The 24,539-nt window shown below is 40.7% G+C and overlaps 4 protein-coding genes across 4 annotated transcripts; 1 reads left to right on the top strand and 3 right to left on the bottom strand.

The window, feature by feature from the left end:
• Positions 1 to 3,169: 3,169 nt before the first annotated feature.
• Positions 3,170 to 4,333, bottom strand: PCYB_114540 (hypothetical protein; the record flags this gene model as incomplete). The annotated part of the gene is made up of 2 exons (XM_004223333.1): positions 3,170 to 3,821; positions 3,849 to 4,333. 2 exons carry the CDS (start codon positions 4,331 to 4,333, stop codon positions 3,170 to 3,172), a joined length of 1,137 nt encoding a protein of 378 aa, XP_004223381.1.
• Positions 4,334 to 6,384: 2,051 nt separating this feature from the next.
• PCYB_114530 (hypothetical protein) lies at positions 6,385 to 7,628 on the bottom strand (the record flags this gene model as incomplete). Its single annotated transcript, XM_004223332.1, has 1 exon — positions 6,385 to 7,628. A coding segment is annotated over one exon (1,242 nt), but the record flags the coding sequence as incomplete, so codon positions are not given.
• Positions 7,629 to 12,039: 4,411 nt separating this feature from the next.
• Positions 12,040 to 22,339, bottom strand: PCYB_114520 (hypothetical protein; the record flags this gene model as incomplete). Its single annotated transcript, XM_004223331.1, has 5 exons — positions 12,040 to 12,138; positions 12,310 to 12,403; positions 12,639 to 12,791; positions 12,965 to 13,037; positions 13,297 to 22,339. The coding sequence occupies 5 exons, from the start codon at positions 22,337 to 22,339 to the stop codon at positions 12,040 to 12,042; spliced, it is 9,462 nt and encodes a 3,153-aa protein (XP_004223379.1).
• Positions 22,340 to 24,180: 1,841 nt separating this feature from the next.
• On the top strand, positions 24,181 to 24,501 carry PCYB_114510 (hypothetical protein; the record flags this gene model as incomplete). Its single annotated transcript, XM_004223330.1, has 1 exon — positions 24,181 to 24,501. A coding segment is annotated over one exon (321 nt), but the record flags the coding sequence as incomplete, so codon positions are not given.
• Positions 24,502 to 24,539: the final 38 nt, after the last annotated feature.

Raw genomic sequence — 24,539 nt, 5'->3', positions numbered from 1 at the left:
TGAAACAATTTCCTATAATTGAATGAATAAAGTATTATTTTAATTAATTTAATTATAACATATTAATAATTTTATTAAATAAATTAATTATGAAATAATATTTAAATTATAATTATTAAATATTATAATTAATGATATTAATTAATATGAATAAATTTTATATATTATTATTTTTTAATTTAACGAAATAATGAATTTAACTAATTAATATATTATATATTTTTTTATGAATATATAATTTAAGTATTGCTATTTTCCGCATTATAAATATAATTAATTATAATTTATTTGTAAAACTTTTATTGCGTTCCATCTTTGTTATTAAATGCATTTCTTTTTAGATTATTTGTATTTTTTAACCCTATTAACATGCTACAGTTCCTTTAAAATAAAACATGAAATGCAAAGTTTTGTAATTTCTTTATGAATCAATTGCGCAAGCATTTAAAGGTTCTTATAAATGTTTTTAAGTTTAGGTGTCCTTAAAATTTGTATTCTTGTGATTAAAGGTAAAAGATAATTTGCATCAACTTTTTCCTTATATTGTGCTTCCATTATTTAGTAATTTTTACTTACACCTAATATTAGGTGTCTACTTTGGAAAATTCATTAAATTTTAGAGATATGACAGTGGCAAGATTTTTGAATTATTTCAAAAAAGTTTGATCTAATGAAGGAATGTGGAAATAGGAATGTTTTTTGCAATCCTTTAATACCTATATACCTTCTGTTCACTCAATGAAAAACTGCAGTTACATGTGTATTGTGAACTACAGCAACACGAGAAACCATTATATGCAAAGAATAATATTATGGATTTTATTTGAGGAATGACTTTTTTCTTTTCCTTTTCTTCATATCTCAAAATATAATACATTCTGGATATAATGATATATTAATAGTTTTGATAAAACCCTCCCTTCACAGTGATATTATTTAAAAAAAAATGAATTATTTAACTATGAAGCTATTTAATGAATGACCTATGGAAAGAACTAAACAGTAAATGCTTAATTTAGTATCTTTTAATTTGAATAAGCTTTAAAGTAGTTATTTTGTGTAAAAGTATAAGCCACATCTATAAGGGGTATCTAAAGAAATAGTTTCGCATTAAATTTTTTATCATCGAAATGTTGAGGAAAATTAATTAACACATCCTTAACAATAATTTCCCTTTTGTTAAAAGAAGAAACATGTTACTTTCTAATAAAATTGTCTACTTTTTTTCTTTCATTATAAAAATGTCATTTCGTTTACAGTGTATAATAGAAGACGTTTTTCAGCGAATTTTGGTTTTTACAATAACTATTAGGTTAATAGTAACTGAAGTTACAAGTTTTTGAACACTTGTCTGAAATAGTTTCTACATTCTATGAATTATTTTTTCTTGAATGAAAAAAAAAAGGTGTAAATATGTGACGTTTTACGAAAAGTCCATTTATTACATGAAAAATGTGGAATACTATCTTGCGAAGTGCATTGCATATGCGCTTTTTCTTCGCAAATTCCTCGCCGGTTTTGCCATTTGTTTTAAGAAACCCTATATCCATGTTTACCTATGCATTAGGAAAGCCCTTAAACATGTATACATGTAATGATGATGAGCTGACATGAGTAAAAAGTTATGTAAACACCTCCTCAGATGCAAGTTAGGCTTCATATGAAGCTTCGTTGAAAATTGTTGTTCTGAAAAAAAACTTAAAGATCAAATTACGTGCAACATAACCTCTTAGTAATATACAACATCTTCATACGTTTGCAGTGCTTTTTTTCTCATTAATACATTGCCTTATTCGTTTTTACAGATTGAAAAAGCGTTTTAAGATTCATATCAATAAAAACACTTAATTTGAATGAAACAGTTAAAGTGTTTAAAAAACATCATTAACGAATGTTATTTTGAATTAAACAAACCTAACAATTGTGGCGGATGCATTTTTTAGTTTCTGTGCTTTTACACACTTTAATATAACTTTTCTTATTCTAAAGGAAGCGTTTATATTAAATGATCTGCAAATTCGATGCAGTAAATAAAAGGCAATTAAAAAAGATAATATGTGGCCAAAGTGTTCACTTGTTCTGTTCTCATGGATTTTTTAATAGGAGCATAAATCTTGCATTGCTTAATTCATATGGCAAGTATTATTAGGTCTAATTCGTGGGTACATAAATATGCATATGTAGAAAGAAAATTTTTACTTTGTAATGGGTTATACTAGCTACGTTAGTGGTCATTTTTTCTTGGTTAAACTAGTGCAGAAACACGCGTATGTTATCTTTTTACCAAATGAAAAGGAATATTAAATATGTATATATACCTGGTACAGAACTTGGAGCTAACTTATAGAAGTTTAATTAGCAAAAAAGAGATAAACATAATTTTGTAGTAGTTTATTCCATGGAAAACGAAGATTAGAACTTATTTTCTTCACCTACCTTATATATAAAGCTTATAGGACAACATGGTTTAGACGAATAAGAGTTTATATATCTAATTATGTGAAGAATTTATTGGTATTTCCTTAATTTTAAACATCCATTTTTTTAAATGCATTCCTGTTATTTATGCTATGCACAATTTGCTCTCTTTTCAATTACCATTTATCATTTTACAGAAAAGGAAATTTTTACTAAATATAGTTAATATAGTTAGCATAGTTAATGTTGTTTTCTATATTTATATAACAGGTTGTACATCATTCAGAAATACTTAAATTGTAGAATTGGAACATGTAAATGTAAAAAAAATACTTTAAATAAAATAGTCCAATATAATCATTTCATAAAATTTCAGCATGAGAAAAGAGTAAAAAAAAAAGCGGAAAGAAATTCTCCTGAAATTTTAAAATAACTATATGAGGGTTAAAAAGAAACATGGAGCAACTACATATGCACATATAGTATTAAACGAACTAAAGACATGAAAAAAAATTGCTAGAATGGCGCTTTGGGGCTTATTAATAAATAAACATTTTTGTATTTTTTAAAATATAAAAAATATTTATAAATTGTAATAATTTTAATTTCTTGCATGATTTAGAGAGCGGTACTTATAAACACTTAGGTAAATACAAAATATAACGTACCCCACGCATGTACATTCGTACGCTACGAACTTTATTCCCACCTAAGAGCTCGTTTATTCCTTTTTTCTTCTAAAATGCAATAGCTAATGTTTGTCAATATTGTTATTAGAATACGGATTGTCGTCAGTAGCGTCAGGGCATAACCGCTCACAATAGCAATTATTATAAGAAAAATTTAAGTTTGAATCTTTGTCATTTTTTTGAGCCCCATATAACTGTACACTTCTTTGCAAACTATGTAATATGTTTTTTGGAATGCATCTATTTATTGTTGTGGCGAAATCTTTAAATTTTCCATTGCTGTCTAATTCATGGTATTTAATTAAGTTAGTTAATTGGGGGGTTATTGATATATTTAATTTATTTAAGCATAAGTAAAATTCCTTTTCTGAAATTTTGTTACTAATATAACTTTTTATTAAATTTTTCACTGTATTATTAAAAAAATCGTGTGATATGAATTCTTCTTTCTTCATGTTAAAGTTTTCCCTTCCCCTTAAATGATTTGAAATAAGTTCAACATTCTGAATTACATTGTCAGCATCTGTTACATTTGATCCTTCCCATGCTATTGGGTTTCTATGCACGTCTTGAAAACAGTGTTGTTCATTTTCATCAATATTTAACTTTCTCCATTTCTCGTCCTTTATTTTACTTACAAAATTGTTTCTGTTTTTTCGATTTTTACTATCATTAATGTATAACGTTTTCATTACATTTGCAAAACTTAATGATCTACTTGGGCCATATAAATATAGAGACCTTTCAAATTCCGGAGTAATATCAATATTCCCGTTAATTAGCTTGGCCTTGAATTCGTCATCTCTTAATAAGCATTTATCCCACTGGGAGTATAATTTTCTTATAATTTCGTTTTTTTCTTGGGTATATTTATCAATGTCTTCATATCTATCCTGAATGTCAATAAATTTAGGATTAATGGATTCTTCTACGGATTCAGAATTATTTCTCATCGTTTTGGAAGGGTCATGAATGAGCCATAAGTTCTTATAGTTCACAAAACCGTCTTCAGTTACAACACAATGTTTCATCAAATAATCTATAATGGAACTGCCATACTCAATTTGAAACAAATCCAAGACATCAATAAAGGTATTATACATAATTAGTCCGTTCTTGTTTTTATCTCCTTTCTTTAATTCGCTGCATATTTTTTTCATTAAGAGATCGAAATTGTCACCATGCATGTTGCAGCCATGGTTGTTGTTTTCCATTTTTTCGACCATTTTGTGAAATGTAAAATGAAAAAGAAAAAATAAGGTTATTGCTTAAGTACTGTACGTTCTGATAGGGTACATTAAAGAAATTAGACACTCAAGTAATATTATGTCTTTTTTAGTACATTATTTCCGTAAAAGTAAACTGCTTGTTTTTTTCTTTCCTGAATTACTTTTTTCTCACTTTCTTTTGCTTTGCATTTTTTCTAGAGAAATATTTTCCTTATATGACCTATTAAATTACAAAAAACACGTGCATTTGTATATGCGGTACACATATGTGAAATACGTGAAACATAGACAATTACAATTTTTATATTTCTGATTGGTAAGTGGGGGACTAATGGGACACAGCAAACAGTGCCTTTTAAATTAGAAATAATTGCACAAAAAACAAAAAAAAAAATGGAACAAAAACAAGAACTAAAAAATAGCTTTCTAAGTTGTAGGAAAAACCTCTCACGAATATGATATATATTTTTTCAAAAAACACATTTTTGCCATTCTTGCATTAAACATATTACTGCGAGCGCTTTAATTCCCACAAGTGGAGAAGGGTGTAGAATTTTCCTTATCACTCCTTTTGCACACTTTAATAAATACGATATGGTGTGTTTACAGGAAAAACTCATAACTTTCTTTATATTGCATTTTATTTTCATTTCATTTGATCGATGGTTTTATTGCTACATAAGACAACAAGTATGTGCACGGATAAGCTGCTTTTAGTGGTAAAAAAATTGCTTACATTTTTTTTAATTGCAGCGAGTATTTTTACCTATTTTTTTTGGAAATAAAAAAAAAAAATAAAGCAAAAATAATGTCCCTCCATAGATGAAAAATTTTGTTTTATATGAACAAGTCAGGCAATATGTATTGTACGCACTGTAGGGAAATGAGATAAAGCCAAAAAAATGTAATTTTTTTTTTTTGTTCAGGTAAAACAGGAATATTAAGCTAAATGCTAGGGAAAATTGCATCATTTGTAGAAATGTGCGTTTGTCTGCTTTGGGGTTAATTAGCCAAAAGTGCGAAAAAAATTCGTGCATTTGTGTAACCCATTTTATGTAATTAACTTCTACTGTGTTGTTCCCTTTTTTAACCAATTTTGCCATCCTCTGTTTGGTCTTTCCACATTTTGCCATCCTCTGTATGGTCTTTCCACATTTTGCAATTCCCGAAGTATGGCCTTTACAAAATTTAAATATTATTTGAACGGAACTGATAAGAATATCATGGTAAGAATTTGAATACAGCTTGCTTAACGTTAATTTATTAAATGAGAAAAGGCTAAGCGGAATATTTTCGTATGGATAGTACACATTGCTGCGCAAGTTTTTTATTGCAGACGTTTAAATGCAAGAGTTTTATTTCCTTTTGCATTTAAGCACTTTGCGTTAAAGCGTAGTTTCTTTCTTCCTGTGTGCAGTAGGAAGGAAGGTTTAAGGCTACTACGAAGCTAAATCTTACAACAAAAAAAAACAAAACAAAACAAAGCAAAACAAAGAAAAATATACACGAATAGGAGAGGAATGGAAATACAAGCAGCAGCACGTATGCAAATGTGCGAACATTTTTCTTCCCAAACGTTCACGTGGTATAGGAGGGGTGACATAGTTACATAAAACACTTTTACGGTGAGAAAGAGGCCCACACAAGGTTAAGGCAGTTGGAACAAACAGTTTTTACTCTTCCGTTTCGCGAATTTGCATTTGTTAACAACTGCACACACGCATAAATATATATATATATATATATATATATGTGTGTATGTATGTGCGTATGCATGTGTATATGTATGTATAAAGCACACGTGCGCATGCACGCTAAGAACGCCCTAATGAACACTTTTGGAAGGTGAGGTAGCCAGCGTGGCGCTTTTAACAGCCTGCTCCGCCTTCGACTCGATGCTCCGTATTACATGCTTTATATTTCTTCTCTCCATGGAATGCAATTTGTGTATAAAATAGCCATTCAAAAAAGAAAACGCAGAAAAAAAGTACAGGAAAACGACATTCGACAGGGTTATATTTTTTAAGACATCATTAGATTTTAAGCTTTTAAAAACCGGAAATGTCTTCTAAAATAGCTATATTTAAAAAAATTGCAACAAAGAGGTCAATAAAGCCATTTAATAAGTAGCCGTGGTAATTGGCATCCAAGAGCGAAAAGAAGGTGCAAGATATGGAAACAATTTGAATTAAGTAGACGCTATTGTTACCAAAGAGAAGATAAGTTATAAAATAAATTAATTGTAAACCAATAAATCCTATATAAAATTCTCGCATTATTCTTAGCAGCTTCCTAATATTTAAAATGTGTTTACTATTTACTACTTTTAGTAACTTCTCTTTACTTTTGCTGACCTGTACAACAGATAGCATTTCACTTTGCTTCTTATTTTTAAAATCTTCATATGACATATTTATACTCAGTTTTTCATCTATCGAGTATTCAGAATCTGTTGTGGTTATTTCTGATGTTGCGTAATTCTCATTTGGTTTCCCGTTTATATACATTTTTTTTTTGTGTAACAGATTGTTTAGTGAATGGTACGTATTAATTTCGGGTATATCTTTAAGTGATGTCTGGATTGATCCCTTTGCGTCATACGCGTCATCATAATAGTTACTTACGACTTGATCCTTTCCCTTTGTGTTGGCTATCCCACATTTTTCATTTCCCATTTCGAAATTCTGCATTTCTTCTCTTGCATTTTCGTGTAAGCTTTCAATGGACAAAGAGTTGGATACGTTCAAATAATCACGTTCCTTCTGCGTGAGGTATTTCTTTGATGACGATTTTGATTCGTTGGTGTTGAGCAAGTCTGCAGGCAGCTTTACATCACGCGCGTAGGGCTGTTCATCTAGATCTAAATCTAGATCTACACTTGCGTTTACATCTTTTAATTTGCACTTTTGTTCATTTTTGTATATACCTCCATTTGTATCCCTTTCATGTTCATATTTATCTGATTCTCTGCCTCGTTCTCTACCGCTCACCCTTTTTCCTTTTACCATTCCCTTTATGCTTTGCTTTTCATCGGAGGAATCACCACCATTTTTGCAACTGTGACGTTCCTTGTTCAGGTGCGAAACGTTAAACGTTTTCTCATCGTAGTAAAAATTTGAGTCACTTTCTGGGGCTTCATTTCTTGGAAGCTGTTCCAAGTCCTTGTGCGTTTTTTTCTCCTTACTGTGGTGGCGCTGCTGCTTCGCCTGTGCACCCCTATCGCTATGTTTTATTTCCCTCAATTTTGTGTCCTTCTCATTTTGGTGGTTTATTTTTTTGTCCACGTTACTGCCTTTACTTTGGTACGTGGGAATCAAATTAGATGAAGACACATCTGAGGTGTTATTTGAAAAGTTCGAGTTTGAAAAGTTTATATTGCTTTTTCTCTTGTCTGAAATTTTGTTCATATCAAAATAAAAGTTGCCTTCATCACTTTCTTTTAAGACGTCACTTTCGTCCTCAATTGACAATTTTTTTAACGTTTTTGCATAGATATCATATATGGTATGTTTCTCGATTTTATGGTTGGAGTTGTGCCTTTTTATTTTTTCGTTTATTGCATTTTTGATGCTGCTGGAGGATTCCGAGTTGTTGTTTTCTTTTTCATGGTAGAGAATTAGGGAGGTGATTTGCGGGAAAACAGGCGTGTCGTACAAATTGCTGTTCTGCGCGTTCATTGTGTTTTGCACGTTCATTGTGTTTTGCGCGTTCATTGCGCTCACGTCATTTTGCAGTAATTTTTCTTTGCCTTTATTTTTGCTAAGTATCCTTTTGTTCTTTGTGCCTTTGTCTGACTGCGAGTTTAAGATTACTATGTCATTTTCTACATCGTTGACATTTTTTAGCTTTACCTTACTTTTGGTGTGCTTTCTCGTTTTGGACTTTTCATGATGAAATTCTTTTAACTTAATTTCGTTTAGGACTCGGTTAAAATCGTTGCTGTTGTTTATGTTGACTGAGAAGTCATCGATTTCCGTGTCATTGCTTTTGCTTGCGCTTTTCACCATCGTTGCAGTTGTGTTGTTCCCAAAAGAAGGGAGGAAAAAATAAAGGGCAAATTATCGACGTAACAAAGGAGCGGGGAAGCTGTTAAGCTTCGTAATACGCATACAATTTTAAAAAAATTTAGACAAAAGTGTAAAGGAAAAAATTCGTTTGTACAAAAAAAAAATACTTTCCTCTTTTTGCAAAAATAAAAAATGGCCGAAACTGCTCTCTTCTTGTTTTTGTTTAAGAGCAAAATGATGAGATTATCGTTTTGGAATATGATTAGAATTTTTTTTTTTTTTTTGGCACGTGTGTACGTGTGCAGGGGGTGGGAAAAAATGTACAAGTGCGCATACGCGTCCGCATATATGCAAATTCGCCTTGCATATGTACACATGTGGGGCCATGCACAAATGACACAGCGATATAACTCCCAACCTCCAAAAAAGAAAACGCGAAAAATCAGCACAAGTTATTAGCAACACGAGGCAGATCTGAATTAATGCTTTACGAAACAAAGGGGGGGTGGGGAAATTCAGTGCCGTCGGAACTTTTATATGGGTTTCGCGTTTTCAGTGGCGTATCGCCTTCGCAGAAATGTTTTTTAGGGAGTACTATGTGCATACGCACATATGCACATGCGCATATACATATGCGTGTATACGTGAACGTAATTCATACGCACACGGTTTACTCCACACAATTCGCAATTTTCGATCTAGGCCTACTTGCGCAATTTGCGCACATGTTAAATGAACAAAGGAAGCACACCAGTGGAGCGCAACATTTTTGCGTAAATTGTACATGGTCACCCCCCCCACCATCCATGTGTTTTTAAAAATTTCTCCAATTTGTTTGCTACTCAGCTGTACACGCACCAGCCTCTCGCTGCGATTAAGTTTTTCTTTTTACTTTTTACTTTCATGAAAAAAAATCGATTAAAGTGACGCATACTGCGGGAGAATATATTCTTACCACTGAGGCGATAAAACAGGAGCCAACTTCGCAGGGGCTTGACGCACAACCGTTAACGAACACATATAACTCCTTTGCTCTGCTTTCATTCGCCCAGTTAAGACTTCGGAACACCCTCCTTTTCCACACGGACGTTCTTTTTCATGTGTCATGCATTAAGCGGCATATAATTTATCGTTTCCTTTTTGTCAAGTTTTGCGTTCATATAAATTTTAACCGTTTATGTTTAAAAAAAAAAAAAAAAAAAAAGGAAAAGCACAGTGCGTAGGGGAGTAAAATGAAAAGGTACAAATTGCTAATCAGCAAACATGCAACTGTGCAAGAATAAAGGGGTGGAAACAGGTTTTCTCTTTGAAAGGAATTCCATCCTCCTCTATCTCGATAAAATTTCCATTCATTTCGTCATGCCAAGAAAAGGAGGACACCATCCGCTGATCCGTTAAAGTCCCAATTTTGTTCGTCGCCAGTGTCTTCTTTTCGTGTTATATCTAAAAAGGGAAGGGGGGAGAAAAAGAGATTAGCAGGGATAATAGCACTACTCGTGATGGTGATCAGTGCGCACACGTGTCAGAATTGCCGCTTGCACGCTGCCCTATTGAAAAAATAAAAGGTGTGCTTTTGCGTTACCTAATTTTTGTGTCCTTTCTCAGCCTGTACCAGTGGGGCACTGGCCTATTTTTCTTCCTGCATTTCCCCAATTTTTGCTTTAGTTTGAAGCTTTTAATGGATCCCTGCGAGGGGCAACGGTGGGTAGGTGAATTAAAAGAAATGTTCACATGGGGGAGAAATATATGAAGGAGCGCCCACACGCATACGTACAACGAGGAACACCCTCCTGTCGCCGCGCTGGAGCGGCCCCTCAGTTCATGCGGCGTTCATTTTAAGTAGTCACGCCTGGTTCCGCGCGCCGCGCAGTACATGTACACAGATGTACATCCGTAAGTACATGTAAAATACAAACATATATACGTATACATATATGAATGCATGCCACGTGGTGTTGCCATTTTTTCCCCTCTGGAATGCTCCCACTTACCATTTGGAAAAACTCGCGGGGGGGACGTACTAATAATTTGTGCGACCGCTACTCAGCAGGGTCACAATTGGTATAAAAAAGAAAAAAAAAACCTAAATATGCAACTTGGCTTATCTGCGATTCGCACGAAAGGCTAAATATATTTCAGTAACGTAAAATAAAAAAAATTTCGCAAAAAGTGTTGCAAGTATTCCTTTTTTTTTCTTTTACATAACATGTTAAGAAAAAAAAAAAAAAAAAGTATCCAATACGTGCTAGAAAAAAAAAATGAGTAAAACGAAACTCAATAATGAGTGGGAAAAACACCGTGCCCATGCCATAATTAACATAGCATAAAGAGATGCCCCCCCCCGAAAAAAAAAAAAAAAAACGAAACGAAACGAACGCTTTAATTCACCCCCGTGAAAAAAGCAGCCCCTACACCTCTAACAGCGTGCCGCGTTTGTTTCGCCGTTAGCCTCAACTATGAAATGTGGTGCCGCGTATGCTATAAAAGTAAAAAACCCTACATGGTATGTATCACATATGCAACCCCCGTTTATGCGTATTTTTTTTGGCGTCGTCGCACTCGATGACTAGCCATACTTTTTTCTCGCTTTTGCTTTTGTTTCCCAAGTTGTGAAAAAACCCACTCTTCGTCGGGTAAGATCATCCGGGGGAGGGGGGGGTAAATCATTCTGTGGGTGCGAAAAATCGCCGCGCCGTAAATGAGAAAAGGGAAAGCACAGCTCAGCCACGCACTTTTTCTTTTGCTATGTTACTTGGCACAAAAAATATGCCGTTTTAAAAAGTGAAATCCTGTAAGGTGGATGAGAGCAACTCGTTCATTGTGCGTTTTACGCGAAATGGCAAAAAAAGCGGGAAAAGAATAAATTTGCATCATTAGTCTATAAACAACTTAACTGTTCCCTTCTCCCCCCTTTTGCATTCCCATTCCCATTCCCTATTTTTATTTACCCCTTAAGAGGACTACCTTTTTTCGCATAAGGTTTTTTTTTTTTTATCAATTAGCAGTTTTAACTGCCACGAAAGGAGACGTATAAGCAACCCCAAACGGTCAAAATGAAAATACCATGCGCTGAGTTATTCCTTTTTTTTTTTTTTTCTTCTCTCATTTTACTGTGTCAGCATGTTAGGCCCATACGTATAGCGAGCACATGTTGTACTGTACGTGTAATGCATACAATGCACATACTCGGGCAGAGCGCACACATAAATACATTTTGATGGAGGAGCCGAGACACCTCCTTCCTCTCTTTTTCATTTTTTCCCACAAAAGTGGAACATACAGAATGGGCAAAAAATTTCCCTTTTTACCCCTTCGCATAATTTTGGAAGGTGCTTCCTGCCTCTTCGCCTTCCCAAGGAAGGTATACACTTACCCCCTAAAAAGGGAACAATTTTTTTTTGGGGGGGCTGCCCGTTTGGGACATTAATTTATGCATTTAAATTTGGGCACCGCTGTTGGGGCAGAGTTAAACAAGAGGGGGGAAAAACGCTTTCGGGTTGTGAAATGAAAACGGAACAAAAAAAAGGTTAAAGGTGGGGAAAAAAAAAAATGGTAAAGGGTAAAAACAGGGTAAACCACGTTTTGACGTTGTAGAAGGGGCCCCCAATACCACCATGCACCCACCCACACAAACCTTGCAAACCTGAATTTAAAAACACCTGAAAAAATTAACAACCGAGCAACGGCTGGGATGGCTTAAAAAATGAGCTCACAAAAACTATTAAAAAATTCTTGAAGATTTGGGCTGTTGGCGCGGATGGTTATCAAAAACTTCTTTTCCGTGTTCTCGAAGCCCTGCAAAACGGCATACCCGATGGGTGGCACAAAAAGTGGAGACACATAATGGGCATGGTGCTGAGGTGGGAATATGAAGCGCACACACACGCGTGTGCATGAGACGCTCCTTTATATATTTTTCCTTTTTTTTTCGCTCCCTTTTCTCTCCTTTTTCGTTTTTTTCCTTACACTTGCATCCTCGTGCAGTTCTATGATCCCCTTGCACGCCTTCGCCGAGGAAACGTGCAACTGGATAATTTCGCCGTGAAACGTAGACAGCATACTTTGCATCGGGGGGGAAAGAGAAAAACAGGGTTAAATGGTTAATGAACAAATGGTTAAACAGGTTGGCAGTTAAATGAACATACGCATGGTGGTACGCCTGAGCTGTAGCAAAATCGCTGCACGCAAAGTTGCTTCTCTGTTGGTCGACTGACAGGGGATAATAGATCCCCCCCGTCTTCCCCATATCCTCTCCAGGCGTCACACAATTTTATTTTTATTTTTATAGCCCTTACCTGAAATTGCTGCTACTCCTATACATATTAAAAACTGATGAAGTACACAGAGATAAGGAATCCAATGTGATGTCGAAATTTCCCTTGATCAGAGTGTCCATTTCCCTTTTCGTGGCCTCACTTGTTATGAACGAAGTTTCTAACCGTACAAGGCTGCGATGGGGTGGAAAAAAGGGGGTAGTAGGCAGGTCAGAAGGGGGCTGGACGGAACATACGTGTAGAGATGGCGAATGGGGGGACACAGGTGCACCACACACACGGGTGCGGTGCAACTACAACGCCGCTGAAACGCAGGGGGAGAGAAAAAAAGGACGCGCGCAGCTTACCCTCCCTGGACATCGGACATTTCCTCGCGGGCGTTCACATGAAAATGGAGCGTGAGCATTTTCGGCTTTTCTCCTACGCGGGAAGGGGGAGAAAAAAATGAGGCAAAAGGAAAAAAATGAGGAAAAAGGAAAAATATGGGGAAAAATGGAAAAAATTGAAAAAATGGAAAAAAATGAAAAATATCGAAAAAACAGAAAAATATCGAAAAAATGGAAAAAACAGAAAAATACCGAAAAAATGGAAAAAACAGAAAAATATCGAAAATATCGAAAAAACAGAAATACAAGGAATAAAAAGCGGTTGCGCTGAGCGCCCCTTTCGTGCAACTTACCCTTCTCATAAAAAACCTGCTGCAGCATATTAGATCTGACAAGTTTAACAATTTTTAATTTCCTGCTCTTCCTGTAACTCCCGTCCATGATGCCCGTTAGGTAACTCCATACTGCCGTAAATTCTTCCCTATTAATCCTTCTACAAACACTGAAGTTTATTTGGTCTCCATCATCACACTTCACTTTTTTTATTTTTTCGTAAATCATCTCCAGTTCATCCAGCATCTTCTGGCTCAAAACGAGTGTCAACTTTTTCGGCTCATTAAGGTGCTCTCCCCTAAAATGATGTACTTCTATGACATTGCTTTTTTTTTCATTCACGGTTTCTGCTAGAGGTGTCTCTTCTTTTCCGTCTTTTCGCTCGTTCGCAATTTTGTCCTCACTGCAGTCATCCTTACGGGTACCCTCCTCACTGCCGCCATCCTTATGGGTACCCTCCTCACTGCAGTTGCCCTTATTGGGGCCTTCCCCACTGCCGCCATCCTTATTGGTACCCTCCTCACTGCCGCCATCCTCATTGAGGGTGTAATCACTGTCATCATCTTCCCTGACACAATTCTTAACCACATCAAATGGGCGGTCTCCATTTTCTGTGGTTCTTCCACACGCATAATGCACAGTCCCCTTCTCATCCTGTTCTTCGCTATCCCGATTCTCCTCGTCCAATTCGCTTGTAGTGGAATCACCTTCCTCAAATTCTTTCACCTTTTTATCCTCCTTTTGTTCTTCAATAATGTTAAAAGCTCTATTTGTTACGTGAAATCTTTTTCCCCCTTCCAAATTATACACGGGCAGAATGACCGTTTGATTATTCCTCCTCGTATTATTCGTAAAGGAGGTACTACTATCGCCATGTCCCTTCTGTGTCAGGTATGCTTCTCCCTCCTTTGCCTCTCCCCCCTTTGCTGCTCCCTTCCCATCGCTCAGATGATCCCCGCCGCTACTCATATACAGTTCGTCATAGTTCACCTTACACACATCGTCCAGCAGTATCCTATCGTACGCGATGTTCCCCTCGTTGGCACTTCTGCTCGTTGCCCCTTCTTGTTCCCTCTGGTGGGGTTCGTTCGCCGCATGACCCTCCGCGTTGGGTTTGCTCGGCGCTTCGGCAGGCTGTTCAGTTGCCGTTTCTATGCGCGGTTCGGTGGGCGATTCGGTGGACGCTTCTATGCGCGATTCGGTGGGCACTTCTATGGGCGCTTCTATGCGCGGTTCGCCAATCGATTTATCGCACACCTCCCCATCGCCAGGGCTGCTCTGTTCCCTGCTGTCCGCCTTGCCCGAACGGCTATCCCCATTTCTGTCCTCAAGCCCTTCATTCGAATTGCCTACACCAGGTTCGTTAAACATTTCTTCTACAGAGGAATAAATAGTATATACACAGTCCTTAGCGATTGGATGTTCATCCCTTTTGTCATTCATCCAGTTGGCACGCTGGTTAGCCAAAGTGGCATTATTATCTACATCTACTACGGCATCGTTTTCCTCATTTTGCGTGTCCTTATTTTTTCTCAATTCATTATATTTGGTAATGGACTCCTCTATGTTTTTGAGTGACATGTCAATGCTCATTTCGATGACATTCTTCTTCTGCTCATCCTTTGCATCATTTTTTACACTGGGGAAATTCATCACGTTGAGACTCTCCTCCGCAGAAGTGCCGTCCTTCGCTTGGTTGTTGTTACTCCTATCGAGTCCACGGCTTGGATACGAAACACCATTTACACACTTGTCATTAGCCGCTTCCTCCCAATTGCGTGGGGAAAGGTGAGAACCTGATGGATTGTTGAAATGGGTTCCCCATGGAGATGCCCCACCAGGAGAAGGAGAAATGTATCTTGCTGCAATGGCTGCTGAGCCTACCTCATTAACACTTCCTTCACCTGTGTGCGCATAAGCTGAATGAACATATTCGATATTTGGACTTTCATGATTGATGCTATTTGCACCCTTTGCAGTACCTGCCCATCTGCTGCTCTTTTCTGATCCTCTTGCCACTGCATCCACGTGGGGTACTACGCGATGCTCTTCAGCACTCTGCAGGTTGTACGTCCTACCACCGCTACCTCCGCTACCACCGCTCCCCCCCGGTGCAATGTGGCCCTCCTCCCTCGCAATTCCACACTCACTAGTTACTTCCACGTAGGCCGTGTTTTTCCCCCCTGCGCCGTTCCCAAGCGACGTGTCTTCCTCGTCCGCAATTTCGATACACGATTGTCCGCTGGGGGGCATGTACTGCGTACTGTTGGCACATTCACCCTTATTGTCATTACCCTTAGGTACCTTGGAACTCCTGTAAGAGCCATTCCTGTTACTCATTTCCATCTGAGGGGTCTTCAATACTGTCTCATTATTGGATGACCCCGAGGAATGGTTCACATGGTCACCATTCTTCTTTTTTCTTGCCTTCTTAGGACTAGCCAACAAATCTGCACCATTCTTCACCTGTTGTTCATTCGATTTTCCTACACCATCGACTTTTTTTCTCTTATAGGAACCTTTTGCATATATAGGTTTCATCTCTTGATTATTCTGTCCCATGGGCATATTGGCTAGCTGGGGGAGTTGTTCCCGGTCATTAAGGCCATTCCCATTACCGCTATACATGGGAACTTGGACTTGCTCCTTATTTATACTTTGCAACTTATACTCGAGACCGTTCTTCCTATTCCCACCTGCACTGCCCACTCCTCCATTCAGAGCCGCATTTCCTCCACCCATCGACATGTGATGGTCTTCAAACAAAGTGGCAATCACAGCTGTCGACTTAGATTTCGATTTGGCGCTCGCAGCATCTGGTAGATGCACATTCCTACTTATGCTGTAGAGCAAACTGTTTGGGTTCTCTAATTTGATTCCATTGGAAGATGTAGTAGGGCAGATACCTGACCCATTCCTAGGGTGATTTAAATTTCCATTTTTGCTAAGTACATTCTGCATGGAATAATTCACTGCCAAGGCATTTGTTCCACCATTATTACTTAACTCCAACTGTCCCTGCATCACACCAACTGCGTTATTCTTCCCGTTGGTCTCCTTCACCATTTTGCTGTACCCACCGGAGCAGGACCCCGTGGTAGACCCAACAGTACCAGTGTTGTTGCTTCCCTTCCTCGAGAAGTTATTCCCCTTCTTATAAGCCACGTTCATACCGTCCTTGTGTAGCTGATTACTCGCACCACTACTCCTGCTGTCATAATACGCACCACTGGGATTGCTAGTACCCCCATTGGGGTTGTTACTGCCCCCCTTGCCATTGCAACTACCCCCAGTGGGGTTGCTGCTCTCCATGCCGATTAGTCCGCCCACCCCATCCATGTTCATGCTATTCATTAGCATATTAAAATTACTGTTAATGTTAATAATATTTTTTAAGTTAATGGGATTCTCCTGATCGTTGGTGTGTGTGAGATCATCATCCATTGCCTGGTTGAACCCGTGCTGCCCATGGCCGCTTTTGCTATTTTCGGATAGACCTTCATACGAATTGGGGAAACTGCCATTGTTGTGCTGGTTAAGATTTACACTGGGGTAGTTTCCACTAGCATGGGGACCCACCCTCCCGTGGTCTCCATACGCATAGTTCGCGACGTTTCCGTTGTCCCTACTGCCATACACATACTTATTCGCATCATTTGGAGCGGCATACTTACCAGTGTATAGCTCCCCATGGGGGTGGTTACTTCCACCACGTATGCTTTTCACGCTGGGATCAATTTGGATTCCCAGTGGGTTCAAGTTAAAATTACCGCCAACGCCACCACTTCGGACGTTTCCGCCGTAGACATCGCTGCCCCCGCTGTGCTGCATCATCGTCGTCTGCCCATAGTTCGAGGTACCTTTGCTGTACAGTCTGCTCATGTCTTGCGTCCGCAAGCTTTCCTTCTCCGCGGGGAACGCTCCATTAGCCAAGTTCGCTCCATTAGCCAAGTTCGCTCCATTAGCAAAATTCACTCCATTCGCTCCATTCGGCGCGTTCGCCATAGCTACATGGTTCGGGCTGCTCAACCCATTGGTGCTACCGCCACGGGAGCCCATCAAATCGACTCCACCATTCACCTCAGACGTGTGCACCCGATTTGTGCCGTGAATACCTGGCAAGTTGTTTCCCCTGTGCATAGCCTTCATAGCTTCACTATTATCACCACTGCTGCTAACGATGTTGCCAGATTGCATAACCTTGTTTAACTGGCTAGTGCCCCTTTTCGAGCTAGCCATTATCCCATTACTGCCATTATGCATGTCATTGAAATTTTTTTTTTTTCCCACAAAGGGAAATTCATTTTTATCCAAGTGGGGTGGAGATCCCCTACTACCCCCGATAGGTGTGCCTAACAGTTCACTTTTTTTGCCCAAATGTGAATCCATATTTTCTTTACTCATTATGTAGTCTCTACTACTTAGGTGATTTCCGTTCACCTCTGCAGGGTAGCAATTCTGGCCATTCTGACCGTTCTGGCCGTTGTCTTCGGGTATCCCTCCACTTCTGTTCAGAGCCATTAACTTATTATTCAGCGTCGACTCGTTCATCAGTAGGTGGTTCGAGCCCACACCACCATTTCCACTGTTTAGGACATACCTATTATTCACTGAATCGTTCATGCTTCCACCCGGACTCATTACATTCGCAGTTGCGTTCTTCATTTTCATGGGGCTCCTCACGATGGTCTGGTTATGTGCATCTTGGAAATGGTTGTACATAGAACTGGTCATACTGTTCATAGGTGCAGAGCCGTTAGCCCCCTTTCCCATCATGCCCAATTGGGCAATGTGGCTCGTGGCCACTAAGCTGCGCGATCCTGAGCCATTAAACTTGTCTGGGTTTCCGTAGGGGTTCGTTGCGCCTGAGGAGTCTAGCACCCCTCGTCTCTGCATCGCCAAGCCTTTTCTTGCATCTGCTGGATTCAGGTTGTTCCCCTTGGCTATCATTTTTAGCAGATCGTAGTTTGCGTTCATCTGGGCACCGCCGACGTGGTTCACAGCGGTCCCACTCGTGCCGTTCCCATGCGCGCCGCTTCCATGCACGCCGCTTCCTTGCACGCCACTTCCATGCACGCCTCCCCCATTCACGAGGTAATAACTGGGCAGCGTTCCATTCCGCTTCCCGGCAGCGGGTTCCCCAGCGTACACGTTATTACTGCCATTGCCATTGCCACTGCCGCTTCCGCCGCCGCTTCCCCCGCCGCTTATCCCACCACCACTACTTGCGCTGTGCGTGTTAACCATGCTGCCATTGCTAGCCAGGGCAAACTTCACAGAGTCGCTGAAATTCTCCGGAGAGTCCAACTTTGATACACCTTTGTTCACCTCCCCCATAGGAGGCATACCCCCCATCGGAGGCACCCCCCCTGCTGGCTGCATCCCCCCCACGCTCACTGGGCCAAAAATGTTCTTTTTAAAATTATTAATATTGGCCAGGTTAACATTCTTCATGCCATTTATTCCACTGGATAAATTTATCGATATATTATTATTAATTTTTTGTGTGATATGATTGTTGTGTACAATCTGTAAGTTATTGGTGATATTATTGGTCATGTTGTTTGAGAGGCTATTGGTTAGGTTGTTCGTGAGGTGATCAATTTCGTTCGCTGTGTTGGTGAGTGCGCTGGTCAGGCTGTTCACTTGCCCGTTGGGACCATTCATGGGGGTAGTACCCATTCCGCTGTGCATACCATTGTTGTTCCCATTACTACTACCTGCGTACATACCAGCTGTGCCCTTGACCGACCCGTTATTACTACTCATGGGATACTCCCCTCCTTTCGATGAATACAAATTCGACGTGTTCGCCTTAGAACCGTAAAATGCCTTTTTCGCACTGTAACTCCCATTTGTGCTATGCGCTGGGGAAGAAATACCCTTGTCGGATGTGTTCATCGGTGATCCTTGGGGGGTCATGCTGCTACTGCTGCCCCCAGTTGTGCTCATCTTCGGTGCATTTAAACTGCCACTATGAGCGGTTCCATTGTTGAGGGTGCTACTACCATTAAGGTACTTACTGCTGCTTAGAAATTTATTTCCATTTAGGGAACCGTTTTCCGGGTAGGATCCTTTCGCCGCGTCGGCGCTGTTGTTGTTGTTGACCTTGCCGTAGGGATTAAAGTGAGTCGCTTGGCCGTTATTCGCCAGGCCGCCGCTCACCATGCTACCGCTCACCATGTTGCCGCTAACCATGCTGCCGCTCACCATGTTGCCGCTAACCAAGCTACTGCTCACCATGGCGCCGCCAACCGAACTGGGGAGCACACCGGTCATGCCGTTATTGGCCTCTTTCATGGAATGTGGCTGGTGGTAGCCACTCATGTTATTCACCTGCTGCACGTCGTGCTTGTTGGCTGCGTTCGCCGGGTAGTTGCTCGACTGAATCATGTTCATATTTTTTATCACGTTAAACTGCTGGTTTGCCTTTTTGGCGGACACGTTGGACATGTCATTTGGAATGGAGGTGCCGTGGCCGCTGGCGTGACCGTTACCATAGCCGCTACCGTGACCGCCACCATAGCCGCTACCGTGCACACTTGCGTAACTGCCGGGGGTCCCCCCTCGCAGCACGCCACTTAAGTGGCCGCTACTCCCATTAAAAAAGGCGTCACCACCCTCACTGCTCTTATTGTCATTCTTTGCGTTCTTTATAAATTCAGCATTGTCCCTCGCAAAATTGTTGCTCATGTTGCTGTGGACGTGGCTGTGAACGTGGCTGTGGTAACTACTCGGAGCATTCCCATTCGCATGATTATCGCTGCTGTGCCCACCACCGTTGCTACTGCTAGACGGGTCGTTGGCATTATTGCCCCTGGTGATGAAATTTCCTATCTTTTGGGGGACCTGCGCGGAACCATTTAGGTCACTGGGGAAATTGCTCGCGGGGTTGCTTCCGACACTGTAGAGGCCGCTCCCGCTGCTGATCCCGCTACCAATCCCGCTGCCTATCCCGCTGCCCATCCCGCTGCCTACCCCGCTGCCGATCCCACCACTACCGTTTTGCATCGTCCAGGAACTACCCGTTTGGTTGATCAGGTTGGGGCCGCCCGCGCTCAAGCTATTCTCGATGTTACTACTTCCGGAGAGAGCACTTCCGAGGAAAGCGCCTCCCGTGTGACTGCTTAACAAATTCGACTGGTGAGCTGCGGCGTCACGTTTAGAGCCGTGTGTGTTGCTAACCTCAATCACTTGCTTGCCATGATCCGCAGCGCTGGTAAAATTTGGCACACTGCTGTAGGGACCTATTCCGTTGCCACTGCCACTGCCACTGCCACTGCCACTACCACTGCCATTGCCACTACCATTGCCACTACCACTACCCATTGCCACACCCAAGGGGGTGCCGCTCATCGCCACATAACTGTCAACACCTTTCCGCGGGTCGACAAACTTAACACCGTTCTTATTCACACCTGAAAAAGGTAGTGCACTAGTCTCGCTTCCACGAAAATTACCTTGCACTTTAGTGTAGTCGCTTAACACTTCGATATTATTCAATATGGGTGCACCCTGTTGTGGAATTTCCATCATCCTCTCCACTTTGCCATTTACACTTAGTGCTTTGTTCATGCTCTGCAAAATGTGTTCAGATTTTTTGCCACTCATATTTAGCCCCATACTGCTGTTGTTATTCTGGGGAGTCATCATGTTGCCCTTATATTGGGTGCTCCTGCATGCACCGCTGCTAACAGCGCGACTGTGGCTGTTCCCTCCGGGGTCGTTAGCCCCGCCAACGCAACTTGCACCAACGTTGCCATGGCCACTACCGCTACAGTTACCATTGCCGTAATTTTTGCTAACATAACTGCCATCGTAGCCATCCACCGCGTTTTGGTAATTACTTCCCGTTGTTCTTGCGCTTTCTTCCCCCTTTTTTCCACCTTCGACGTTCATAATATTGGCATAGGGAAGAACATTATTAGCTGCAATCGCACTGATGCCCTTCCCCAAGTCGTAGTTTCCCTTCCAGGAATTATTCATTTTGTTACTCACCATGGCACCCTGATTTTGTTGTGTACCTTTTGCCATTCCATTTGAATGTCCTTGGGCAGAGCTGTTCTTCGCGCAAATATTTGCTCCACCAATTCCGGGCACATTTTGGGTTAAAAGATTGTCGTGCGGATGGTAAGGCACCCCCAACATGCTAGGGCTATTCCCGTTCGCCATGCTGTTACTACTACTGGGGCAGTACCCGTTCTGTGCACTCAGAATTTGATGCTCCTGGTTCAGGGCAGAGTTGTGCTGCAAACTGTAGTTGCACATATTTGCATTCTTCTGCTCAGGGTTAACTTTGCGCAAGTTGTTGCTCGCGCGCGGGGGGGACTGCACATTTGGCGGCACATTTGGCGGCACATTTGGCGGCATATTTGACTGCACATTTGACTGCAAATGCGGCTGCAATTTTTGCTGCATTTTTTGCTGCGCAACTTGGTGCCCACTTGACTGCAAACTGCTTGGGCCGCAGTTCACCGCCTGGGCCACGTTTCCGCTGGGGCCACTCGCGCTGTCAAAATTTTTTCTGGCCATAAAAAGTTTCGCCTGACATAAAATCTGTTCCCCATCAGTTACATACGATGGGTGGCCATTATTCAGTCCGATGTGCATGCTATTCGCGCAGTGTGTGCTTCCCAGGGAGTTCCCGCTCGGCCAATTCGTTTTATTTTCATTCGCGCAGCCGTTCGTTCTGCTATCGTAGCTGCTATCGTAATTGACGTCACAATTGGTGTCATAATTTGCTCCATATTTGGCATCATAATTGGCTCCATAATTTGCTTCATAATTTGCTTCATAATTGGCGTCATAATTGGTGTCATAATTGCCCGCGTTGCCGCAGGGGTGCTGGCCGGGCGGAACGCTCTGATGACTCAGCATATTTTGGTTGGACGGTAAATTATAATCGTGACCATTTGCGCTTTGTCCCATGAAAATGTTCTGACCGCGTTCATAATTTGTTAAGTTTGGGGATGTTGGCACATTTACGTTGCAGCCCTTGTTGGGGATGCTGCCACTCGGGCTGCTACTCGGCGTGACGCTCACGGAGAAGTTGCTCATTTTCATTTGGTCGTGCATGTTCACGTCGACGTCGAGCGTCCTTAGGCAAGTGGTTTTTCCCCGCGCTTGCTTCACTCCGCGCTCCATCATACACGCCCCTGTGTGTGCACGTAGTATGTGTGGCTATATATATATGCGTATGTGTAGCTAAATATATGCGTATGTGTGGCTATATAAATATGCGTATATGTAGCTATATATGCGTATGTGTAGCTATATATGCGTATGTGTAGCTATATATGCGTATGTGCGTGCGCATGTACGTACAGAGGGCACATTCGCGAGTATTTCTCCGCACACGTACTCACAACTGTGCTTTTTTTTTTTTACAACACAGTGGCCGTTAAACCATGCACGAAATGTTAACAAATGTTAGCGAGGGGAAGGGGGGAGAAAATAAATTTCGACGGCTGAGGGATACGTTGTGAGCACACGTTCGTACTTATCTGTACGTACTCGTACGTTATGTGTGCATGCATGCACACGGGGGTAATACTTGGGCGACGACAATTTGGCTTCTGCTTACAAGTTGTTGGCTCCCTGGGGTGTTTCTGCTACTATATAGAGGGGGAATTGGCGGATGGCGCGGGAGCCTGTACACTTGCGTATGTACCTATGCGAATGCGTTTACAGGCACGACCTACACACGTACACACGTGCACGCTTGCACATGCGTATCTCTGCGCGTGAAGAGAACGTGACAAACGTCTTATAACGCAGGTCGAATGGGTATCCACGTGCAGGCACTTGCACGATTATTTTTGTTTTCTCCTAAATGCACATTACTGGTGTGAACAAATGTGCGGGCGTGACGTATTCTTAAATGAACAAACATGTGAATGCATCGAGTGGGTGGACGAACATGCGAGTATCTACCCAGATTGGAACGCACAGATATGCTGAGCGATGCAGGTGATGTCCATTAAAAGGTGGCCTTAAAAATGGACACGCGTGAACGAAGGTGCGTTTGCGCATGGATGTCATCCACAATGGGGAGGAATACAAAGAGATGCAGTAAAACAGGGGGTGGGGGAAAAGGGGGAATGCAGAATGACCACATGAACAAATGTTACACAGGGATGAAAACTCGGCACGGCGACGGCCGCGCAAAAGCGCAGTAGTGACGGTCTCGAAAAAAGGGACACATTCACACCCTTTACATACATTTAAACGTTAAGGCATATTTCTACCGAACATTTCGGAAAAAAAAAAAAAATGTATGCATTGCTGTACGAATTTTTTTTTTTTTTTTTCTTACCACAATTAGGTGTGCATATACATAACAGCTTAAATATTATTGGACGCACAAAAAGGGAAAAAATACACAAAAAAAAAAAAAAAAAAATTGATAAATGTTACGCATTTATATAAGCATTTGGTACACTCATATGGGGGAAGGAGAAAAAATGAAAAAGAAAACAAAAAAAACGGAAAACAAAATACACATTTTTTTTTTTTTTTTTTTTTTTCTCCTCCTTATGACTCTAAAATCTCAATCACATTCAAAAATAACCCCCTGGGTAGGGTGAAGTAAGCAAATAAACATTTTCACGTTTATTTTGTTCCTTCACCTTGCAATGTCGTGTACACCTTTCCTCGAATTCGGCTTGAACGCGTAAAATTTGCTAGCAGTAGGCAAAGACTCTACGACGTTCGTATGCTGAAGGACGCGTGAAAGGTAGCATAAAAAAAAAAGTCGCGCAAAGTGTAGCGCAATAAGTCGCGTACGTGGAAACAAAAAAAAAATGCAACAGCGGTGGATGAACAATGGAACAAGGGGGGGAAAAAATGGAACAAGGGAGGAACAAAAATGGAACAAAGGATGGAGAACAATCGTGTAACAAAAGAAAAAGCAAAATGGAGGAGCTGGCTGCGCATATGGGAAAATTGTGGAACGGGGAAAACTCAGCCGGGATGGAACTGTGACGAAAAAAAGGAAGAACGAAAAAAAGCAAAGGAGGAAGGGATGCAGGCACGAAAAAAAGAAAAAGGGGGAAGCGTACCACGAAAAGGAGTACCACGAAAAGGAGTACTACGAAAAGGAGTACCACGAAAAGGAGTACTACGAAAAGGAGTACCACGAAAAGGAGTACGACGAAGAGGCGCACAACGAAGAGGCGTACAACGAAAAAGCGTACAACGAAGAGGCGCACGCCGAAAAAGCGTAGGAACGAAAAAATATATGAACAAGGAAGTGTGAAAAAAA

The sequence above is a fragment of the Plasmodium cynomolgi genome, chromosome 11 (genome assembly GCF_000321355.1).
Source record: "Plasmodium cynomolgi strain B DNA, chromosome 11, whole genome shotgun sequence".
In the NCBI taxonomy this organism is placed as follows: Eukaryota; Apicomplexa; class Aconoidasida; order Haemosporida; family Plasmodiidae; genus Plasmodium; species Plasmodium cynomolgi.
This window is presented reverse-complemented; position numbering and strand designations above follow the sequence as displayed.